This window comes from Geospiza fortis, unplaced genomic scaffold, assembly GCF_000277835.1.
Source record: "Geospiza fortis unplaced genomic scaffold, GeoFor_1.0 scaffold219, whole genome shotgun sequence".
Lineage (NCBI taxonomy): Eukaryota > Metazoa > Chordata > Aves > Passeriformes > Thraupidae > Geospiza > Geospiza fortis.
In genome coordinates, this window is record NW_005054376.1 from 1,225,777 (window position 1) to 1,244,091 (window position 18,315).

The 18,315-nt window shown below is 40.7% G+C and overlaps 1 protein-coding gene across 2 annotated transcripts in view; it reads right to left on the reverse strand.

Annotated features, from left to right (window-relative positions):
• F13A1 (coagulation factor XIII A chain) overlaps window positions 1-18,315 on the reverse strand; it is a 61,384-nt gene that overhangs the window by 22,101 nt on the left and 20,968 nt on the right. For both annotated transcript variants that reach the window (XM_005424908.2, XM_031060219.1), the window contains exons 5-8: window positions 13,567-13,685; window positions 7,213-7,320; window positions 4,539-4,713; window positions 290-428 (exon numbers count right to left, since the gene is read on the reverse strand). In XM_005424908.2, coding sequence (XP_005424965.1) covers window positions 290-428; window positions 4,539-4,713; window positions 7,213-7,320; window positions 13,567-13,685 — 541 coding nt within the window. The remainder of the gene's footprint in view (window positions 1-289; window positions 429-4,538; window positions 4,714-7,212; window positions 7,321-13,566; window positions 13,686-18,315) is intronic.

Sequence of the window (18,315 nt, forward strand, 5' to 3'; positions counted from 1 at the left end):
CTTCCATTTTTAGAAAAACTGGTCCCTAAGGAGCACAAGCCATTCCAGCTCTCCAGTGTGCTTAAATGAGCACTGTATGGGAATATTAATAGCAGGATTCCCCAGGGGTTGCCTGTTTACACCACAAGTTTTCATATTAGTCAGCCTACCAACAATTTATTCATTCTGTTTCACATAACCCAGCAGTGTTCTTCAATGCACAGAGAAATAAACACAATACAGGCATAGCCATCCTATTTTTACTGCTTTGATCATTGACACATTAAAGGCATTTTCCAGGAGGACTCACCAGACAGAATCTTTTGTAAGTCTGGTGTCCACTTTTCCTTCGTCATCCAGAAAGAAGTCCATCCGTAAATTTGCATTGTTATCATGGGCAGAAGAATAGTTGGTAATGAGTCTTGCAGGTATCCCCAAGCATCTCAGAACTGTGGCAAAGGCAGAAGTGTGATGAGAATGACAAATATGGAGACTGTGTTCATGGATGACAGGGTGAGAGGACAGAAATAGTAATTATCAGAACAAAATGGGAAAACTCAGCCAAATCAACCCAAATAATTCCTTCTATCTGATTTATATTGCACATGCTAAATATTTGATTTGGTCTCAAAATTATGAGCATTAAAGACAAATATTGGTACAAGAGTTATAACCGAAGCATCTGATTACCAATAGTTTTACAGCAGATTTGCATAGTGACCAAATGGTGAAATTTCAGGTCAAATCTGGGTGCAATGGGTCAGCTGCATGACCAAATGTGAAACAAAGGAAAAGAAATTTGATCTTGCAAGAGATACACAATATATTAGGTCTCTTAGCATCAGTAACTTGGGAGAATTATGAGACGATGGTAAAAAGAAAATTAATAGAAAGTATCTCCTTTTAAGGAATTTTTATTTGGAGTTTTCCTGTTTGATGTCTGCTGTCAGATGGAATCTGGAGAACACAAAGAATAATGTAGAAAATTACTGTTAACAATGGAGAAAAGCTGCATTGTTTGCAACTGAAATGACAAAGTTTGAGAATCTGAATAAAATGCATTACATAATTCCTATTGCCTGCCAAGTAACAGCATTTTATAGTCAATAGTCCCTTCTTTCATTAAGACCATAAAAGGAGGATCAAAAAAAAAGCCCCTAGCCCACACTCTCACACCATCACAAAATAGCACTGATGATCCTTCTTACCATTTGACAAGTGGTAAATTTAAGAGATGTGGAAAAACTGTGGAAATGCTACAGCTATGTCAATAATCTGAAACAGTGCACCAATAGGCTTCTATGTTTGTTGTATACCCTGGCAAATAAATAGGCACGGAGCACATCCCTGGGCTAGGGGAACGGTCTGTGGGGTGACACATCATCTCAGTTACTCCAGATGACATCTTTATCTCAGCCAGGAGAAGGTCCTGGCTTTCAACTGGCTTTCAATCTAGGGGCCAACATAGTTCTGCAAAAAACAGAGTGTGAGGGGTTTTTGGCAGTTGACAGGGTTTGTTTTGGTGGGGTTTTTTTGTTTGTTTGTTTGTTTTGTTTTGTTTGTTGTTGTTGTTGTTGTTGTTGTTTTGGAGTTTAAAATATTTTTGTTGGGTTTTTTTTCAGTTTTTTGGTTGGTTTTTTGGTGGTCATGGTGGTGGTGGTTTTTGTTTTGGGGTGGATTTTTGGGGGGTGGTTTGTGGGGTTTTTTTTGTTTTTTTTTTTTTTAAGGGAAAAGATTTTTATTGAAAATCCTATTTAAAAATAGTTCCAATGCTGCAGAGCTGAACAGCCCTGCTGCTACTGCTGGGTTTTGTATATTCATTACTGTCACTACTGTGACTCCCAATAAAGTGTAACACTGCAAATTCATTTCAAGTTCCTGGATGAAAAATTACCTGGATGCATCCAATGCCATATGTACCTATTGATTAAACTTAATTCAAGTGTCCTCCCAGACTCCCAGCACATGAGCCATCAGGGCCCATTGGAAATAATTTGTCTGACAATTTCAAGATTAATGACCATTTTTTGGAATGTTTTAGCATTTTTAACAGATGAGTATCTGGAGTGTACAATATAGTGACCTTGGAAAGCTGGACTGGTCACAATGATAAAACATTGACAGATGAGAGAGACTCAAAAACACCTCAAAGCAACCCTGAGAGTTGCACGTGATTGTTTGGACCTTCATTGTCCCCTGTGCAGTGGTCAGCAGCTGGATATGTCAGTAGCCATCATCAGATCAGCCAATACTGGACAATATTTGCATTTCATAATGCTCAACAAACTTTATACTTGCAGTGCAAAGTGCCAGGTCTCTGACTTGACTAACTTAGTCAGCAAACCAAGGCAAGTTTTGCCCCAGATAAATACGCCTCTCCCTTTAACACAGCAGGCTCGGGCTCTGCTGCATCGCCCCAGTTTCACAGTGGCCTGCAGGCAAATTACTGCATAGTGGTGATTCAGGGCAAGTGTGGAGGGAAGGTGGGAGAACTGGTGTGTGTGTCTGCCTGTGATCTAGGGAAATCTGGATAAGGCATTGGGCAGAGAGGACAAAGCAGCCCATGGAATCCACTGCAAGGAATTGCATCCATAAGAAACATTTAAAAAATATTTTTGTTGGGTTTTTTTTCAGTTTTTTGGTTGGTTTTTTGGTGGTCATGGTGGTGGTGGTTTTTGTTTTGGGGTGGATTTTTGGGGGGTGGTTTGTGGTTTTTTTTTTTTTTAAGGGAAAAGATTTTTATTGAAAATCCTATTTAAAAATAGTTCCAATGCTGCAGAGCTGAACAGCCCTGCTGCTACTGCTGGGTTTTGTATATTCATTACTGTCACTACTGTGACTCCCAATAAAGTGTAACACTGCAAATTCATTTCAAGTTCCTGGATGAAAAATTACCTGGATGCATCCAATGCCATATGTACCTATTGATTAAACTTAATTCAAGTGTCCTCCCAGACTCCCAGCACATGAGCCATCAGGGCCCATTGGAAATAATTTGTCTGACAATTTCAAGATTAATGACCATTTTTTGGAATGTTTTAGCATTTTTAACAGATGAGTATCTGGAGTGTACAATATAGTGACCTTGGAAAGCTGGACTGGTCACAATGATAAAACATTGACAGATGAGAGAGACTCAAAAACACCTCAAAGCAACCCTGAGAGTTGCACGTGATTGTTTGGACCTTCACTGTCCCCTGTGCAGTGGTCAGCAGCTGGATATGTCAGTAGCCATCATCAGATCAGCCAATACTGGACAATATTTGCATTTCATAATGCTCAACAAACTTTATACTTGCAGTGCAAAGTGCCAGGTCTCTGACTTGACTAACTTAGTCAGCAAACCAAGGCAAGTTTTGCCCCAGATAAATACGCCTCTCCCTTTAACACAGCAGGCTCGGGCTCTGCTGCATCGCCCCAGTTTCACAGTGGCCTGCAGGCAAATTACTGCATAGTGGTGATTCAGGGCAAGTGTGGAGGGAAGGTGGGAGAACTGGTGTGTGTGTCTGCCTGTGATCTAGGGAAATCTGGATAAGGCATTGGGCAGAGAGGACAAAGCAGCCCATGGAATCCACTGCAAGGAATTGCATCCATAAGAAACATTTGCATTAACTTCTTTAAACCCATTGTGTGAGGCTCAACATAACCAGGCAGTGTGCACTCACAGCCCAGAAAGCCAACAGCACCCTGGGCTGCATCCAAAGCAGTGTGGTCAGCAGGGTAAGGGAGGGGATTCTGTCCCTCTGCTCTGCTGAGACCCCGCCCCGAGAGCTGCCTCCAGCTCTGGGTCCCCAGCACAGGAAGGACATGGACCTGTTGGAGCAACTCCATAGGAGGCTAAAAAGTGTGTTCCTGTGCATTAGCAGATGATGTTGTTAGAAAGTTCTAGACAGTCAAAATATGGGACCAATCCAAGGCTGCTTTCCCCAGTGGTTTTTATGACCTGCAACATTCTGTTAACTGCAACGCTAGAACTGTAGTTTGACCAAATGTGTTTAGACTTAACCTTGTGGTGTTAGACAATTCATAAACTAGGCCATCATTTATTTTCTCCATTCTTCTGGTTCATGAACTCTTCATTAAATGTTAACAGTGCTCAGTTAACAGATGCAGGGACAGTGCACCTCAATTTTCCTAGGACCAATATTCAGTAGGTAAGATTTGGCCTTTCTGGAGCAGAAACACTATCACATATCCCATACTGAGTATTTATTTAATCTTTTAGGTCTAGACAACAAGCGGTCTGCCTAAGAATTCATGACAGAAATGTGGACTGTGCTGAAGGACTCAACTTTCATACAACCTTACCTTCATGAGTCACTGAGTACATTTCACTGAACCAATAAATAGTTAACAGATTTGTGTGGAAGAGCAGCTGACCTATAGGACACACCAGAGGTTTATTTAAAGACCATCTATTTTAGCCATGTATTTTTAAGTATCTCTACTATTTACTCCTGAACAGCACAGAGCAAGGAAGTATTTTAGTTAGTTTTATCTAAAAACTCTGTTAAGCAGGAGCCACATAGCAGCTTGGGGCTTTTCTCACTGATACCTACATGTGTTGAAGACACCAGCAAAAACCCAGCACTGGCCATATCGGACAGGTTGCTTAGAACTGTAGTACTCCAAGAGAATGTCCACGCTTCCTGTCCAGGCTGAAGGTGCAACACCATAATCGTATGAATTGTTCCAGGATCCAGCAATCACACCGTCGTCATCCCTGGAGTTAATCTAAAATCAAAGGAAATGAGCATTAGAGATGTCAGAGACTGAATAACAAAAACTCTTTAACTCAGCAAACCAATAGGGTGAGAGAGAGTAAATATAGCCAAGTTTAGGCTAGAAAGTAAGATAGAAGTGTTTCATTATGAAGGTAGGGGGATAAATAGGACAATCTTGTTAAGGGCTCTGGATTCTCCATCATTGAAAAATTCTGAATGAAGGTCAAACACTTAAAAATAAATCTGAAATTAAATCACCACACTGAGTATCCATATTGCCAGTTAATAAGTTTTATTCACATTAAACATGCTTATTGTTGTGTATTTTTAATAAACACAATCAGTTATATATTGGTAAGCAAGTCTCAGAAATATTAAGCTGTATTCTTTCCATCATCTGTTTTTCTGTCCATATCAGCCCAGAGATTTTAATAAAATCACTCCTGATTTACAGCAGATTGAGAGAAGAACCAGTCTACTCTTATTTTCAGAGTGGAAACTAATTTCTTTGGTCTGGCCCACATGAAAACAAGAAGGAATTTGCTGTGTAAGTTTTCCTCTGGTAATATTATACAAAACAAAGAGTTTTGCTGACTAATGGCTATACTGATAGGCATTAACGAGCAATACGTCTCCTAGCTGCAATTTGAACCAAACCAGTTGAGGCTGTGCAAAAAGCTCATTCACGCTGTACCTTTTAATTATGCTAATGTGGAACAGCTACACGCCAGCCAAATAAATCACAATTCTCATTTAAAAGCTTTTGGCTGCATTAACTACTCTTTTATAATTAGAAAATCGACTTCCTGTGAACTCTAGGACTGAACTCAGATAAGTATTCAGAGTCATAACCAACGGGTTAAGAGGTTTTGCCCATCTCACCAGTGTAGGAAACATGCCAAGAAAAGAATCACTTCAAGGACAGGACAACATTTTGATCTTCACTCTCTACTCTGACTGTAATGAGTGGTAGAAGAGAGGGACTCTACCTGCTCTGCTGTGCCAGAAAGCCTCAAAAGGATTCCAGCATGAGGGGGCATATCTTCAGACAAGCTCAACTCTACCACATTTCAACTTGAGCAAGAATGAGGTTAAGTAACACAGGTGGGATTTCAGCATCTCTTGCCCACTTATTACTCAGGTCCAGATTTCAATGACCAAACCCTCTACCCAGTTATGGCCCAATTCTGCAGATGAGCCCTAAAGTCTATTGAGTCCTGGATTTCCAATGGTGAACTCCTCCATTTCTCTAAAATGTTGAGTGGCTCAAAACCCAACTAATATCCAAGCCCTATTTGGATTCATAAATTTTGTTCAATTCTGTCCTGAGGACTTTCACAGTCCTTACATGAGGGACTTTTGCTTCTACTAGTTCAGGGATGAGGAAACCACATTTGATTCTTTCTTCTATCCAAAGGTCCAAAGCAGTATGTCTAATGTCTGTGGTGAAAGAACTAACTAAAATGTTAAAAGACAAAGAGAAGTAGAGCTGTTCTCAATACTTCTTGCTGAAGCTATTCTATTTAACATGCAAGATTGAGAGGCTGGAGATCCCACTTCAATGTCTTCTAAGACAGAGAGCTCCTTTTCTTAAAGCCTGGGCAAATTCTATAACAAATGGGTTAAAGGATCATCTATCTCCAGCAGCCATGCTTTGTGGACAGTCTATTTTAGTAGCCGGCTCAGGAGAACATCTAATAACTCTAGCTCAGTGACTGCAGTGTTATTCTGGGAAGCAGAAAGCACCAGTTCAGACCTCTAATAAGGCAAAAGAGAGGACTCAGCCTCTGTCTTCCACAACCTGGATGAGTCTAGCATCTTGAATGTTAGGGATGGGACTGCTCTTGCACCCATAGCATGGTTCCTGGTGCCTGGCAACTGGAAAGAGGGGAGGTCTGGATAGTCTCCTCAGTTATTTTAGGTACTTTCTTTCTGACTGGGGTATGTTTCGTGGACCTCACATTAAAGAGAACAGTTCCCACAGTGTTTTCCTCTGGGGCCAAAGCAGCCCCACTTTTATGACTGTTCTCAGCTGGATTAGGTCATCTGTGGCTTGGATCAGACACAACAATACACACCATTGCAGTGTTCTAAGACCCCGCTGAGGTTAGTGCTGGAGTCCACATAAAGTCCCTCAGCTCCCCATCCAAAATTCCACCCATCATGCCACTGTATTATCCATAGCAGAAACTGCTTTCTTAGTTATATTAGCTACTGGAAAATGAGCACATTGTCACATAAGAAACACTTATGCCTGGAGTGCAATGTCTAAAACTGGCTTTCCCACCAGTGAGGCACAATTCTCAGGAAGAGGCAATAAGCCAACAGCAGTTGCTTGAACCTTAGTGGAGAGAAATAAAATGTCAGACCCCAGAATGGACAATTGTCAGAATGGACAACCGATCTGTTGTGTGTTGTAGAGAGCATGTCAGGGCAAGAGGGCCAGTTAAATCAGCCCAACTTTGATTTATCGGTCCTTTCTGACACATATTAGGCATCCATTACATACCACTGCTGAGGCAACACGGCAGATTTTGATTGGGTTTCCGCGACCAGAGAGCTCCAGTTCTGCCTTGTCCATCAGGAACAGGCAAGCATCCAGAACGTTTTCTTCAAACTAGATAAAAGAAAATAAAAAGGGACACAGGGGAAAAATTGACTCACTTTTTATTCTGGAAAGAACAGGCAAAGCTATTTTTCCCTGTTGTTGTAATTGCTGATCAGTTTCAAAATTAGCTGGTCACATCAAAGCTCTATGTTTAACAATAGAAATTTTCTTCTGGAATAATCACCCATGTGTGGGAAAAGAAATAAAAATGTGAGAGTCTGTGAGGGAAGAGAGTGTAATTTTCAATTCAATCTCAGTCCAGTATCCAGAAGGTTGAAATGACAACACAGACTTTGTGACAGGACATGAAATTTTAAGTGCTAACAAGTATATAATAGGAGGGTATATAATAATAACTACAAGAAGCTTGTCTACTTGCAAAGGACTTTATGTCCTTCACAGATTCCAGGCCTGCTAATTCCAGGGCTTCTCCGACACAGCTGGTGCATTGCTGAAAACTTGAACAATAAGTGGTTTGTCAGTGGTAATTTGAAGACACTTATATTTCAAAGTTATTTCAAAAATCTGTTTAAAAGTAACAAGCCAAAAGCTTATTATATAGGTTAATCCTGGTCTAAAAAATTTAGACATCAAAAATACCAAGTGACCTAAAGCAGCCTTCTCCAGAAATAGTGTGAAAAGGTACATTTTTTTCAATCTAGCATGAACAAGCACAAGAATGAATTGAGGGCAGAGGTGTCTAAATAGACCAGAAACCATTTGTCACAGAACTTGCCCTGCTATGTATTTCATTTTCCTTAGAAGAAACTGCATAGCAAAGGAAAATATCTCTGTCCCCTGGAAAATGGCAGCAGTCAGGAAATGCACAATAATAAAACAAATACCTTCTAGATACACAAACTTATATTAACATTCAAGGCTGTGACAGAAACCCCATGGTGTTAGGTTTTATGTTCTATGGTTGCATCCTGAAAGATATGATTCATGCTAATAGGATTTCTGCTCTCAAGCTGCTACTAGAGCTGGATTGATTTCCTAACTCTCTACAGCCTGGCTTAGGGCTGCTTGGCAGATAAGGCCATCCTGAATTTTACCTCCTGAATAAAGTGAGAAAGACCCCAGACCAAACTGCTACTTTGGCAGTCTGGGAAGAGGAGAATGAAGAGTGAGGTCAGAGAGCTGAAAAGGAAGCCCCAAAGAGTAAATACTGCTGCTGATACAGCAGGGAAGATGGGAGGGATAGAAGTGACATCCTGGATACTGAGCTCTGGCATAAGCCAAGAAAGGGGAAGCACCATTGTGTTTCACCATCTTCAGCCGTTTCCTGGCCAATGGAAGTCCTTTGCTTCTGCCTTGAGGATACCACTGCCATATGGATGCTTTTCAGCAAGCATCCTCCAAGGCAGCACACCTCTCTTATTATCACCCACTTGCACTGAACTACTTTCTCTGGAGCAGGTGTTCACTAGTGATCACTTTATAGTCTGAGCAAAACTGAATTAATGGTGTTTGGGAATAGGGAAACAAGGATCAGTGTTTCTCAGAGACCTACTACTAGTATTTTGTCATTGCTGGGAAGCTGAATAATTGCACATCCCAGTCCTCTCTACTGGGATGTGATGCAAATAATGTCGAGTCAATAACTGTGCTGTGGAGAACCTCTTTCCCAAGGAGAATCCTCACAACAGAAAATGTAAACTCTGGGCCCTTGCAGCTGTCATTCCAGGCTCAAATTCACTTTTCTTCTAGTCTGGCCCAACAATCTTTTACCAGGATCAAAATCTGCTATCTGCAGATACTTCAATTACTCGGGCTTGGGTTAGGTCAGTAAAGGTTTACCCTGCAAATTAAACTTTTCTCATCTACAGTTTATGAGACACTGTCAATCTTGCCAGTATATACAGGAAGAATAAAGAGGAAATAAATAGCTATCAGGGTTGTTGCCTTCCACCTTAGCATTTACAAAGTGACATGAATGCTAGTGAAATAACTGGATCAACAGAGAAGAGAGGACAAGCTGCAAGAGATACCTGGCTTACACTTTTGCAGTAGTGTAGGATGCAGAGTAACCTTAATGCTAAGGCCAGTTTTGCCCTTCTTGACTATTAAGGAATTTAAAAAATAATCAAACTCAATCAGTTTTCTGCCCTCATTCTTGGCAAGAAAATCCTACCTAGAGGGAAGTGGAATAGAAAAATAGCAGTTATAAGGCTGAACAGCTCTGAAATATCAGAGGAACCAGAGAAGTAGCAGGCAGGGCAGCTAGGACAGTTGGGTGAACCTGATTCAGGCACAGTCCCTGTCTGTTCCATTGAAGCTGAAATGAAAATAAACCTTTTTCAGGAGGAAGGAACTTTGATAAAACCACCTGGGAAAAAAAAATGCAGGTGGAAAATAAGGCATGAGAAAGCACCCAGGTGAAGCGCACACAGACGTGTCTTGTGTTACAGGACAGCACACATAGCTGTCCTGGGCATCCACCTGTGTTGTAGTGTGAAGCAATTTCCTGTTTTATCTATCCCAGTTCCTCCCAGCTGTAGTAATACCTTCTCCCTTCCCCTCTCCCTGCCTCCTGCTGAGAGTTGTCTGTCAATCTCAGAAGGTCAGCAAGGCCACCGTCTGATAGGTGAAGTTCAAAAGATGCCCCTCAGCCCTGGCGACAATTGGGTCATCCAGGTGTCATTTGTCCCCTGAGCCCCCCCCTCCTACCTAGTTAGTGGTACACCTACCCCTTCCCCTCCACCTTTCCCTGAGCTTAAAAAGACACGGGACCATGCGGTTGGGATCCGGTTGGAGCTGTTGCAACATTCAGAGGCCTGCGTGCCCAGGAATAAACTCTGGAACAAGACCCTCTAGCTGGATCCTTCTGCTTTTTCCTTCACCTCGCCTAAAGCTGTTCCATCAGAGGTCAAGCCTGAGTTCCTGATGGCTGGACTTGTTCCAAGCGCCTAGCTGTAACATACAGCTAGCCAAAGGTATCTTCTGAGGTGAAACACCACGGCTGCCGCCTTTGGTCAAGCAGTGAGGGCCAGACAAGCCCAGGCACGTTCCACCCGGTAATACTGGGATATTATTCCAATACACCTGCATGCTAAACTGTTTCCAGTAGATGACCTTCCATTTAAACCAAAGTAAAAAGGCTGTATCACTTCTTGCACTGGTTGACTTGAGACTGTGTTTCTCACAGTCAGTTGCAGGCGGATGTGATCTCATGTTGCCTTTAGTCTGACCTGACCAAATGCATGTGATGTAGAATTACATAGGCACAGTTTTTTGGGTTTCCAAGCCAAAGCAGATCAATGTGTGGACTTGAGAGAAGCCATGATGGCAACAGAACTCTATGTTCATTTATTTTCTTTTCTTCTTCTCACAAAACCAAAAGTCAACATTAAATGATCAATATAGCACCCAACTTCTGACATTTTTCAGCTAGAGAATTCCTATGTGCCTAGATTTCTTCCAAAGACAAATTTTCCCTAGATCCTCCATGGAATTTTCTGAGTGACTACCTTTTACACTTTCTTAGGAGGGATCACAGTCATGTTACAAAGAACACCTCCATCCTCATTCATTGCAGCCATGTTTCAACTGTTCTGTTTTTTTCTCTTCCTCTGTCCACATTTCTTGCCTTTTCTTCTCTCGTGTTGATGCTTCTCATTACAGACAGAAGATTTGAGAACCATCTCCAACCAGTTTTGAACTCTATGCTCCTTTTCAATTTACAACCTCAGTTAAAGTTTCCAGCTGTCATTGTCCTAAGTAATTTTTTAGCTTAAGAACATTACCATGCACAAGGCTATCTGCATTTTTGTATATGACCATGTACCTTTCACCTCTATGACTCTGTGTGGCCTTGTGCTTTTTACTTACATGTTGTAAAGGGCTATATATCATAAATATAAAAAGCATAATTGCATGATATATTCATAATATAAGCCTTTCTGCTAGTGCTTTTACTCACAGAAATGATGCTGTTTTTAACATCTAGGATTGCCAAAAATGTGTCTTTAATGGTTGGAAATGGACAGGGTAAGATCAGGAACACTCTCTCCTCCCTTTCACTGAAAGCAAGGGAACCAGAAGAATTTTTTTCTGTTCCTTTGTAGATTGACTTGTCTGTTAAACCTGTACAAAATTATTAATTCCATTAAAGCTCTTGGCTTGGGCCTATTGAGATGCATCTGCCACACTCATCTTTCACATGGGCAACCAATAGCAAAAGATGCACCACAGCACAGGGTGAAAATCAGGTCCTCTGATTTCAACCAACACAGGAATTTCCATTTCCAAAGTACATGACAAAGGACTGGAATGACCCTAACCTCCCAGGCAGAACTAACTCCTAGCAAACACAAATAAATAATGCAGTTTCTCAGGGAAGGCTGGTATTTGTGTCAGGAAGATGCCAGAATCCCAGAATGTAAATGCCTCAGACCAAGCCACCATAGGTCATAAATTTAGCATCTTAGGACATAAATCCAGCATCTGGTTTAAGCAGCATCTTTCACCTCCAGCTGCTTATTCCCCTCTCTCCCTCCCCCTTACATCTGTCATGGAGTGAATCCCAAATCTAGGAACACTGCAAACCCAAGAAATTACCTGGGAGAAAAAAACCTCAAGGCCATGCTTATCCAGCTAGATCAGCTCTCCAGTCTGAGTCACTGCATGGCTGCACAAGTGCTTGCAGGGGGAAAGGAGGGCCAGGAGGGGGCATTTTTGGTCAGCTTACATGCAAGCCCAGCTTTGGCCTCAGGATCTGGTTCCACATCTCTTATATCAGAGGCACCAGCAGTTTATGGAATTTCTTCCCTGCTCCTTATTTATGGGTTGTTTTTGTCTCAGTCAGGAAACCAGTCAGCCCTTGCAAACAACGGCACTGACACAACCAAAGGAATGGTGCAGAGGCAGGAACTCCCTAATGCAGTGCTGCCACAGGGAAAAAAAGATGAAATTGTATCCTTAAATTAGGAAAAAAGAGAGATGTGAGTTCAAAGAGCTCTCCGAGGCAAGCACACTGGCAATCCATCCTGCTCAAGCTTTGAGGTGGTATTTAGCTGAGGGAGAGAAAGCAAGATGTAAGGACCCTTCTGCAAGGCTGTGCTAGGGAGGTACCACAAAAACTGAATGGATCCATCACCACAGTAGTAAGGAAATGCCTTCTTAATTGTGCTGCTGTGAAAACCAACAGATGAGATAAGACAAATTCACCATGTCCAGTATCCGTTTATTGGAGCCCCTCTGAGTGACAGCTAGGGTTATAGATTTGCTATCATTTCAGTTCTGCTTGGCAATGCCTTTTTCTCATTCTAACACAATAAATTAATTCTTCCATCCTGTGGGGATTTTTAGGCTGGGTAGCTCTTATGAGAAAGTTGAGATAAAATAGGCAAGTAAAAAGTGTGAAACAAGGGGTAGTGGTTTTAAACTAAAAGAGGGTTGGTTTAAATTACATATAAAGGAGAAGTTTTTTTCAATGATGGTGGTAAATTGCTGGAACAGGCTACCCAGAGAAGCTGTGAATGGTCCATCCTGGAAGTGTTCCAGGCCAGGCTGGACAGGAATCTGAGCACCTGGTCTAAAGGAAGGTGTTCATGTCCATGGTGGGGTGGTGGAAACAGATATCTTTAAAAATCCCTTCCAACTCAAATTATTCTATGATTCTATGTTATTGAAGGCACACCAATACCCCACTCCAGCCTAGTGGAGGGTGTCTCCCCCAGACTGCAAGAGACCACTGGAGACTGATGTTATCAAGCCCAGGCAGAAAAGGGAGAGATTCCGCCAGAATTTAAAATTTTGGAATTAAACACTACTTTGTCATGGGAACCTTGTGACTATCTGATCCCCAAGAAGAACAGAAGTATTTCTACCCAGTTGCTAAAGCTAAAAAGAAAAGTCAAAAAGCAATACAACCTGTTGTCAAAAAATGAAAAAAAGCCAAACAAACAACTCTACCTTTCATAAATTGATTTGATCCTGAAGCAGCAATAATGCAGCAGCAGAAATACCTCTGCCCTGTGGAAACCTCAGCTAATGATCATAACTTCCAACAGGCAGCCTCTTAGTATCTGAAATATGCCCCTGAAACAAGGTCTTTAAATATCAGCTATAATAGTATTGCTTTCTGGATTAGGCATATATCCACTTCATGCAATTTTAAAATGATACCCCTTATCTTTCTGAAGGAGAAACCAATAATGCATTCCAGAGCCCACAGTCTCAACCACAGTCTGGTGTCAGGTAAACTCATTTGCTGTCCTACTGGGAGATCCAGAGGAGATCTAAACAGCTCACCTGCCCGTAACTCCAGCTTCTTGATTTTACATCTTCAACGTTTCCATGGAATACAATACCAACATCATTCAGGACATATTCTTCCCTTTCTTTCTCGTCATCCAGGTACACAGCATCCACTGCATTAGTTGACCAAAAATAAATATTAGTACAAGCCCCTAATTTTCACATAGGACAGATAAAACATCTTAGTATATAATACATTCATCTTTGGTGAAAAGTACCTCTCTTGCATCGAACAAAGCATTACTTGCTTCAACAGAGCACAAGGATAAGGAGGTGGTCATCCTAGTTAGGAATATGATATACAACTCAAAAACATGCAAGATGGAAAAGTGCTGGCAACTCCTGCCAGTTTTCTCAGGATCTGCAAAGTATGATTAAAATGTCACATCTCATCAAGAATTTTATGATTAGTGTGTACAACTAATTTAAAAGTTGGAGCACCATGATGCAATTCTGCATCTATACAAATAGATCAAACAACAATTTCAAACCTATTAATGTTAATGGAAAACAACTCAGGTCAAGAGATCTAAAGAAAAATCTGTAGCGCATTAAAAAAATGGAATACAGTTTTGATAACATATTAAGAGGAAGGTTTGGTTGCCTTTTCTGTGCATTAGTTATTAACTGGACTATCCCTTCCCCACGTAGCTTGACTGGCCAAGTAATATGAGGAGAAATTGATATTCACAAGCATCTAAGTGAGAACTAGAAATAACTGCATGAGATCTTTATCAAAACATATATAAAAGGTATATTCTGGACTGGACTTATACCAAAAATCAAGAGCATATGCATACACACTTGACTTGCAAATATGATTTACATATGTAAATAACTCATTATTAACATTCATAAGGAACCGTGAATGACAGGAAACCATTCAGACATTCACAGGTAAGTATGAAGCAGGTTGTGATGCTGAGATTCTAGAATAGTTGAAAATTTCTTTCCTGTGCCAATGCTTGTATTTTGAGACTAAAAGATACACGTTAACAATTAATAGCATGGAAATTAATTAATTTGAGGAAATCAGTACTGTGGTTCCAGGTAGCAAATTAAAGGGAATTTCCAACAGTTTGATATGAGCAAGTACAAAACTACACTTACTACTGTCATAGTAGATTTCTTCAGCACCCCATTACAAATTACTAGAAGATCATTTAACTTTTAAAAGCCTATTGATTTGTTGTGTTTTGTTGAAATGCAAATCAGATTTGCACTTTCTTGTAAATCTCATCCTCAAAAGCATCTTCATTTCTCCATGAATCTGCAAGTTGGCCAAAAATAAGCTAAACCTGAGCCCATTAAAAAAAAAATTAATAAAATAAAATGAATTAAAAATAAAATTAAAACAAAAATTAAAAAGAAATTTAAAAATAAAAAAATTTTAAAAAATTTAAATTAAAACATTTTAAAAATAAAACATAATTTTAAAATAAATTTCAAACATTAAAACTATTAAAAAATAATTTAAAAATAATAATAAAAAAAAGGGATGCTAGAGAAGCAGGGGTTAAATACAAAGAGCCTGTATTGCATTTGAGGAGATCAGTACTTGCTGTTATGCTTTACGGCAGTTGCTGTCCAGGCCCTGATGACTAAGTACAACTTGGAGCAAGCAGAGGAACAGCAGGTTCCATGGAGTTTTACCTAAAGTAGACAGGTCCGAGACCCACTCTTGTTATTTGGCAGGGTGGTATTCACCTGCCTTCTAAAGGCAGGGCCACTAAAAAGTTTGTAAGATTTTCACTACCCATGACCTAGGGTAGTGAAAAGCTGCAGCTGTGTACAAAGTGGACAGTGAATGAAAAGGCTGCAGCCATTTCTGCAAGCAGGGACTCTCATACATTTATGAAACTATATTATATGATTTTTTTGTGGTCCAACAAGTTCTGTATAACACCCCACTAAAAATATGGCAGGTGTTATGGATCATGTAGGGTCTGTTTCATTAGGCTGGATTTGCCTGATTTGCTCATTGAACGATTATTTGCATTCTCTCACTGAGCGCTGGATTTTATTAAAGTCTGTTCATACAAATAGTACATAGAGTTCATTTAAAGAAGGAGAATTCACACCTTCTTCTGTGCAGTTACACATTCAGTGAAGTGTGTGCATATGCCTTCTTGACAGCTGTTGTTTTCTTTTGGGGATTAAAAATATCAACATTGATCTTGCCGGTATCAATTGAGATGCTTATGCTATTTTGAGACTGCATGATCTTTGCTAAATCAGATGAAAATTGATTAACTTCTCTGTCGATTATTTTAAATATTTGTGTTTTTGATAAGGTAAAAAGGTCTTTTGTGTTTTATGGGGAAGCCAGCTGCTTTGATTTTTGACAGCTTTCACTGCCCTTGAGACTGTTTAGAAAAAAATATGAGGCATTTGTGACTACTTTGATGCTAAGCATGCTCTACATAATGCAACTCCTAATTATTTTGTGCAAGTGGAGGCTCACATCTGACAAACAGAAAAATTCCACAGAAATGTGCTGGGTTTGTTTGTTCTTTTTCTCTAGCAGTTCAGAGGTTTTTTTACTCACTTCTTTTATCCTGGGAATTTACTGAGACACCAGCAATGCTACAAAGAAGCAAATTAGCTTCTATGCTACTCTGTTTGAAGTCGGGGAAGGTGAAAATACACTTCACGTGAAGACAGCACTGCAGGTGAGAAATCCCTTGCTAAAGACATGAGGAGTGCAGTGTAACCCTTTCTATTTGGGAAAGGGAATGAGTTCTACCCAGCATGGAGGGATCCTAACCCAAGCACAGCCACCCTGTGATGCCGGAAAAGCCATTTCTTCATGCAGACAGTGACAGCTGAGCACAGCAGCACCAGCAGACAGGTGGAAGTGGAAGCAGCAGGCTTGCCCTGAGTTCCCAGCCTCCCCTCAATGTGCTCCTGAGGGAATCCAGGAATGTGAGGCTGGGCCTCAACTGGAACCCACACAGTGCTCATGTTGGGAAGAGGACAGTGCTATGACAAAACCCAAGCTGCAAGAGGTGAATGCAGTTATCTACAAAAAACACTCTACCCAGGATCAAGGTCAGCATGCTGTCTTGAATAGTGCTAGTACTTGCCTACATTAATGTAGCAGAAGGGTGAGGCTCTCTGTGAATTTTGCCCATGTGGAATCTATGGCACAAGCAGTCTAATTTAAGATTTACCTATAAAAGTAATAAAATGTTATTGGGCCAGATTTGGATGACTGGTAACATGTGAGATGAGTCCAGAGTCAACCACATGTTACTAATCCTCAAACTGTATTAGAACATTTAAGCAGAAGAAATGTGCAGCTGACCCAATAAAGTTGTAATATATTAAATTGTTTAAATGTAATCCACTTGCATGAGGCTTGGGTAAGCGAAATGCACACCTCAGCCCACAGGGTCTGCAACTTACTCAGCTACACTATGCACCTCCACCTGTGAGAGAGTCATAGAAGCCAGCACAAGGTCTTTTCCTGATAAGCACTTAATGTTCCCCAGCAGAAAGTTGCAGGGACTCAGCCCCTGCTTGGAAAGTGCTCACAGCTCCTTGGAAAGAGCTCACAGTATCCAGATCAAAGGAGTTCTTCTCTGCTTTCATGTAGTCTGATATTGCCAAGAGTTTAGTTAAATTCCAAGAAGTTATCCTTAACTACTTGCCATTTGTATCTTCTGTTCCAGAACTGAAGAGAGCTCTGCTTGCCTAAAAGCACATCTGTTTTATCCAGCTACGTCATCTGGCTGTAGAAAGGATGCTGCCTCTCCTCACAGAGTTTACCTTGCTGATTAAGTAATTAAAACTTCACCTGAGTAACTGAAATCTCAATCCACTAGTTAGGTGAATTCTCAGATGCTTGGGGCTGGTGTATATAATTTTGGAGAATCTGGCCCAGTGTCTTTAAAGCATTCTTTGTTATCAGTCTTAAATATAGCTAAAGGGATTAAAATATACAAAAGCATATGATGATTCTGGAAGCAAAGTACTCTCTAGCTTGACTGGTAAAGTATTCAAACTTCTTCTGAAGCAGCGGGATAAAAAAAACAACCCTGCCTGGGAAAATATGTCAAAACTGAACTATAGTGAGAAAAAGAGTAATAAGAAAGGGCACAAATGCCTCTGTCTTAAAGAAAAGCTCACACTGACATATTGATGCTCCTCCAAGATGATGAGTCGGGAAGCTGCACCAGGCTCTAGAGCCGACACTCTGCTCCCTGCTATAACAATCCCCATTCATTCCTGGCATCACTCTTTTTTTAATGAGGCTTTTCACTCAGACTTTTCTGCTTAGCTATTAAACCAGCAAACAAGCCTAGAAGATTTTCAAACTATTGTTTTCTCTGCGCTTTAACTGCCTCAGTTTTTCTACCCTTTTGTCATTCCACTGAAAAATCTTTTCCAGCCAGGGGATAAAGCATGAAGAAACAGTCCTTGATTTTCTAACAAAAGGAGAGGAGGGAAAGACAGATATAGGAGCCAATTAGCCCAAACTACCTAGGAGTAAAAGAGGAACAAGAAATGAGGATATTTCCAAATCCAAATGAAACAAGCAGGAAATGAAAACCACAGTAGTCAGCAAGGGACAGGACTCGAAGCCATTGAGACACACCTGAAAATGTAAGCTCCAGAGGGAAACGTGGTCCCCAAGTTGCCTGCCCTGGATCTAGGGTCACACAACATGTCTTTGCTGCCCAGAAAATCTTTTTTGCTTTCCTAAGGCAGACTTTTTCCATCAGCCTTGCCGATGCCTGC